The sequence below is a fragment of the Miniopterus schreibersii genome (assembly GCF_964146895.1).
Source record: "Miniopterus schreibersii genome assembly, chromosome: 1".
Lineage (NCBI taxonomy): Eukaryota > Metazoa > Chordata > Mammalia > Chiroptera > Miniopteridae > Miniopterus > Miniopterus schreibersii.
Window position 1 is genome coordinate 135,522,607 of NC_138101.1, and position 6,000 is coordinate 135,528,606.

Below are 6,000 nucleotides of genomic sequence, written 5' to 3' on the forward strand. Positions count from 1 at the left end.
GTCGCCAAGGTGCCGGGGGGCCTGTGTGAGTCCTCAAGCTTTTCAAAGGATAGCACTTTCTGCGTTTGCACAGGACAGCATATCACCTCGCATCAGCCCTGGAAGCTCAGGTCTTGCTTCATTCCCAGTAAGTGGTTCCCATGAGCCTATTTTTATCTCTCCCCTTCCTGTTCCCTCTTTTCTTGCACCTGATAACACAGGTTGATTTTGCGCTGCAGAATAAGCATGTCTCTGGTCTTTTCTAGTTCCAGGATGGTCTCTGCATGCGATACTTGCAACTCACTTAACATCTGGGACAGTATCTTTTCTTCTTGGTTTTTTGGTTCACAGACCTATCGAGGGAAAAGCATAGGTAGAAGGGAGTATAAATATAATACAGTAAAAGCTATTCTCCATAAAGCGGTTGTTGGTAATAGTAAAATAGCAGCAGCAGAATCTATTCCAAAATGTACGAGAGGACTTGTGCAAATTCACAAGTGCTCTCTCTCCTAGTTGCTCAGGCTCAGTAGCAGCAGTGAGAAGGTTATTCAGCCTCTAATGGCTGTTTGCTCTTCAGCAGACCATCCCAAGCCCTCATCTGAGAAAGATTTTAAGTTTTTTGAACTGTAAAGGGTAGGGGGGGAAATGTGTGGAGCTCATGGAGCTATCTCTATTCTCAGTCTTCTCATATGCTTCCAATACTGTCCTCAATCAGGAAAAAATATTACTCAGTTAGTGTCGTAATCCCTTCATCCTTTCTAGGGACATTTTTTAGAGGGGGCTTGCTTGACTAAAGATGCACATACCTCTGTCTGAGCGGGCTCTTGGAATAGAGCTGGGTGCGTGTCTGGTTCGGCTTGCCTGTCAGGAGATTGGGAACTTGTGTCTTTATTTTGGAGGAGCTCTACTTCCTGCTTATGTTTCTGAAGCAGGTTGGTGACTTCAAGCTTCAGATCCTTGTTTTGAGCTGGGGGAAAAGTAATCAGAAAAGTTGAAACTTTTGTTAGTAACCCTGGTTAAAGATGGACCAAGTATAAATCAAATTTTCCCAGTAATGTTTAATTCATTTTATTAATTTGCCCTTGGAGATGCAATTCTCTCTTATTTCTACAAAGGAGTTCTAGCTTATTGGCCCAGTAAACTGAGTTGACCTTCAGACTCCAAAAACAAAACAAAAATACCTGCAGGACTGCCAAGTGGAAGGGAGAATAACAGCAAGGAACCTAACAGAGCCACCTCACTGACTGGGACAGTCCCCACTTTTTTGACAGCACCATCCAACGAGCATCTTAACAGCCTCTCTCCAACTCCACTCTGACTTCCATCTACTGATTCTCTGTGGCACCCACTCCACACCCACCCTAATAAGGAGCGAGGGTGGGCATCTGGGCATCTGTGTGTGTGTGTGGAGGGGTGTGTTTTAGGGAAGGAAGGCGAGCAGTGTTTAGTGTGATCATTCTATTATCATTCATTAAACAGGGGGCTAGATTAGGTTACTCTAAGGTCATTACAAGCCTTCACTTGTACTTCATACGTACTACAAGGTCCTCGACATGTGCTCCTAGCTTAATCCTTTTATGGTTCCTGCCTCTATTTTTCTTTTTTAAGTTATTTCAATTATTTTTTATTTTTTTCAATTACAGTTTACATTTAATATTACTTTGTATTAGTTTCAGGTGTACAGCATAGTGTTTAGACAAACATATACTTTACAAAGTGTTCCCCCTGATATTTCTAGGACCCAACTAGCACCATATATAGTTATTACAATATTACTGGTTATAGTATTTCCTATGCTGTACTTTGCATCCCCACAACTGCCTCTATTTTTCTTGATGTCATATTTCTTTTCTTTCACTCTCCTATGTGAATATACTAAAGTATGATGAAACAGAAGTTTGATAAGTCTAAATATCAAAGTCTAGGCAGCAAAAAGAAGTGAGGCAAAGGTCTTTTTATAGTATTTTTAAATCTTTGGGTCTTTTTTTCAAACTTTATATTTGTTTCACTCTTAGGATATTGTCTAATGATTAGTCAGTATACACTAACATAGGTGTGCTGCAGTAACAAATATGTGCTACATCTCTGTGGCTTAACACAACAAAGTTAAAATCTGTGCTCAGGAAGTCCAGTATGGATCAAGAGGCTCTTTTCCATGTGAGTCTTGGGGATTAATCAGCTTTATTTATTTGGCTCTAATATTTTGACATGTGGCCTCCAATGCAGCTTATACCAAGTAAGCAACTGAAACAACTCAGCCAAAAGGACAGGCTGCTGGGCTGCCACCCTGCCTGCCAATTGCCTCCTCAGCCAGGAAACACAGAATATGCTGCTCTCGGCGTAGTGAGCCCCTAAAAACCTTTGGGATAACTATCTACTGTGATCCAAGAGTTAGGATAGGGGAAATAGTAATGGTAACCAAGAGCAGTAATTTGCTTCTCAATTTCAGGTATCAAATGTTTAAAAAAGGGCTCTCCATCACCTCTAAAATGATTAATAAGAATAAAAGGCAGAGAAACTTATTTTCAATACTTTCAATAAATAAAGTGAATGTTTAAAAACACAATAAAGAATTGCCTGGCTGGTGTGACTCAGTGGTTGAGCGCCGACCTATGAACCAGGAGATCACGGTTCAATTCTCGGTCAAGGCATATTCCCGGGTTGCAGCTCGATCCCCAGCAGGGGGCATGCAGGAGGCAGCTGATCAATGACTCTCATCATTGATGCTTCTGTCTCTCTCTCCCTCCCTCTCCCTTCCTCTGAAATCAATAAAAACATATTTTAAAAAAGGAACTGGCATCCTCTCAAATGGAAAGTCATTATGTAGAAAAAAGTGTAAGTATGAGGCAGGTGTTATGCTTTCTGGATTGTAAATTTTATCTCACTGCCAGTGTTATTCTGGTTACCTATGACCAAGTGAGGGGCTGGAGAAATGCTGGCCCAAATTCTCTTCTCCCTAACCAGATGGAGAGGATGCCTCATTTGAGACAGCTCTTCAAGATCGCACCTACCTGTCATTCTGGACAGCTGAAGTAAGACTTCTCTCTTCTCCTCCAGCTCAGCATCCAGCTGATCCTGCAACTGAGAGACTTTCTGCTGGAGCTGTTCTCCTACAAGCTCATTGCTCCAGTGAGGTGGATTACTACTGTCCAGCATGCTGAACACGGGAAGAAGAAAGGAGGGAGGGGGGGCTTGTCAGATGGATACTCGAAGGTGTTTGATAAAATGACTTTATTACACAGTTTCAGCATCTCCTGGGCCTAGTTCATCATTCATTCCCCTACATGTTTTTTTCTGCCCCTGCTTTATCTGTAACTGTCATTTACCAACTGCCTTGGAACTTTGGGTCCTATTGAGTTCTTTAGCATCACTTCCGTTTAGGTCTCAAATAGCCCACTGAGCAAACAATCCAAGTCACACCTATTTCTCAAAGAACTTCCCCAGCATGATGGCTTTCTTTAGTAAGGAAACTGTGTACCAAGACATTCTCAGGCCTACTGGATTAGAAATGAGGAATGAAATATTCCTCTTTTGCTTACTCCATTCCTCTACCTACATCACCAATGGCTAGTTTAGAGAAAACTTGCCTTTGAACTAGATTGTCAGTGACTACACTGAAAGGCAGGAGCTAATAGTTTCAGTTTTTCAGTGGCTGTACCCTGCAAGCACCATTGGATCTTGCTGTCAGGCAGACCCATTTTGAATGTAAAACACATGTGGGCAGCCCTTGATTGTTTACACAAGTGGAGTGATGTTAATAAACTATTATTTCTGCTTATGTCTTTTTTCTCCTGTTTATCATTTTAATAAATGTAGTCTAAAAGCAACTTGCTTAGGCTAATAGTAAGAGTTCTTGGCACTTCCTGACCGTTCATCAGATGATGCTCCAAGAAGATAATGATGAAGGAAAGAGGCCAGTAGTGTCTGTAACAGGGAGTCTTGAAGTGGACACTACTTCATTTCCCTGAGTTGAAAAGCATCAGTTGTTCCTAGAATGCCCCCCTACAACTTCCCCAATCTCCCCTCTGCTGTTCTTCACTAAGTCAGAGGCACATTTCATTTTTAAAAAAATTCTGGGTATTTTTAAAAAAATATGTCTTTACTGATTTCAGAGAGAGGAAGGGAGAGGGAGAGAAAGAGAGAGAAACATCAATGATGAGAGAGTCATTGATCAGCTGCCTCCTGCATGCCCCCTTCTCGGGATCGAGCCCGCAACCCGGGCATGTGCCCTGACCAGGAATTGAACTGCGATCTCCTGGGTCATAGGTCTCACAGGTTGATGCTCAACCACAGAGCCATGCCAGCCAGGCAAAAATTCTCGGTATTTTTAATTTCAAAGTTAATACATGAATATATGTGTGCTGTGAAAAATTAAAATAATGTGGAAGTATGTAGAATAAAAATGAAGGTGCCTCTTTGCCCTACTCCAATCCTTTTAGGTCAGAGTTAATATATTCTTTTGAAACTTGATTTTTCTTTTAATAATAGGCATACAGGTATACCTCATTTTTAATAGCTTCATCGTATTTTACTGTGGGAATGCAAAATTATTTAGTCAATCCCTATCAAAGAAAATTTGGGTGGTGTTAGTTATTTTTTACTATTATTAACAATGCAGTAATATTCTTATTATACTATGTCTTTGCATATATATAGTAAGATTTTTTTTCATTTTGATTCCAAAAAATGGAATTGCTGGCACAAAAGATATACAAAGGTTTAACATTTTTATACATAGCGTCAAATTCCCTTCCAAAAAGACTGTATCGATTTATATTCTCACTAACAGTATTGAGTGCCAGTTTCCCCACATTCTCATCAACACTATGTATTATTTTTAAAATTGGGGAGGCACATTTCCATAATCATCTTTTATAAAAACAATGCTCTGGGACCCAAACTTGGTACTCACTTTTCTAAGAGTTTGTCATAATTGTCATTCAGCAATTTTCGTTCTTTTTCCAAATCTTCAACTCTTTCCTGAAACTAAGAATGATGGTAGAGTGACTGAGATAAAATTTTTAAATCTACTACCTTACACAGATTTCCCTTTTCTGTTGCAGGGTGGAGCTTGGGTGGGAGGTTTTCTACATTCATCTCCCATGTCTCTGAGGGGCCACTCAACTAGAAAGACTTGAACCAATTAAAGGTAGAATAGAAGCTTTTCTTGGAATTAATGAAGATGCTCTGAAGCAAATTATCATGGTGTCTGAGTTTCTACTGTTAGGGAAGCAGCAGAACACTATAAAAGAGCAAAGACTTTGGAGAACAGACATAAGTCTAAATCCCAGTTTTTCCTCTAATAGTATAATCTTGAGCAAATTATTTAACCACTTGGAGCCTCATGTTTCTCATTTGAAAAAATGAAATATCCATAGTGTTGCTAAGATACACTTTTTAACATCTCTAAAATTAGAACGTAACTTACAGTTAATGGTATCTTTCAATCATTACAATTTACCTCCTTCAGTGTTATCTGCAGAATGGACACATCTTCCAGCTGGCTCTTCAAACTCACGGCCTTCTTGCTCTCCTCCTTCAGCTCTGCCCTCAGCTCGTTCACTTGGCTGAGGAGGGCATCATGGGCTGCGCTCAGGATCCCCTGATTCTGGGGCGAAAGGGAAGTTGCTCTGGGAATGGTCACACCGCTCACCAGGAGCACCCTCAAGATACCAGCCACCCTAGCGCTCCCTAGTGGATGTCACGAAGAATGGCTTTGATTAATAAGAGCGTGTTGTATTTGCACTGTAAATTGACGTCGTTTGTCGCCCTAGCATTTCTCAGGAAATATTGTTTCCCTGTTAGTGAGGATTTCCCACTCTGAGAAACTGTAATTCATAATTGGAGGCTTAATTTTCCCAAGGTTCAAAGTAAACCCTGGATCGAAGTGAAGCACCACCTTCCACGGCTGCCTTCACTTTCTAAGCTATTTGAGTGGCTTTTATGATGATATACGGCTCCCTTTGCACACAGCGAAAGGACATGTTAACTCTAGAAGTTAACTGTGCATTTTCTGCACAC

General features: G+C 40.7%; 1 protein-coding gene across 1 annotated transcript in view; it reads right to left on the bottom strand.

The window, feature by feature from the left end:
* RPGRIP1 (RPGR interacting protein 1) overlaps nucleotides 1-5,448 on the bottom strand; it is a gene marked incomplete at its 3' end in the record, with an annotated part of 31,947 nt that extends 26,499 nt beyond the window's left edge. Inside the window, exons 1-5 of the mRNA XM_081142553.1 lie at nucleotides 5,441-5,448; nucleotides 4,892-4,965; nucleotides 2,991-3,136; nucleotides 786-946; nucleotides 189-332 (exon numbers count right to left, since the gene is read on the bottom strand). Of these exons, the coding sequence (XP_080998679.1) occupies nucleotides 189-332; nucleotides 786-946; nucleotides 2,991-3,135 (450 nt within the window). The 5' untranslated portion in view covers nucleotide 3,136; nucleotides 4,892-4,965; nucleotides 5,441-5,448. The remainder of the gene's footprint in view (nucleotides 1-188; nucleotides 333-785; nucleotides 947-2,990; nucleotides 3,137-4,891; nucleotides 4,966-5,440) is intronic.
* Nucleotides 5,449-6,000: the final 552 nt, after the last annotated feature.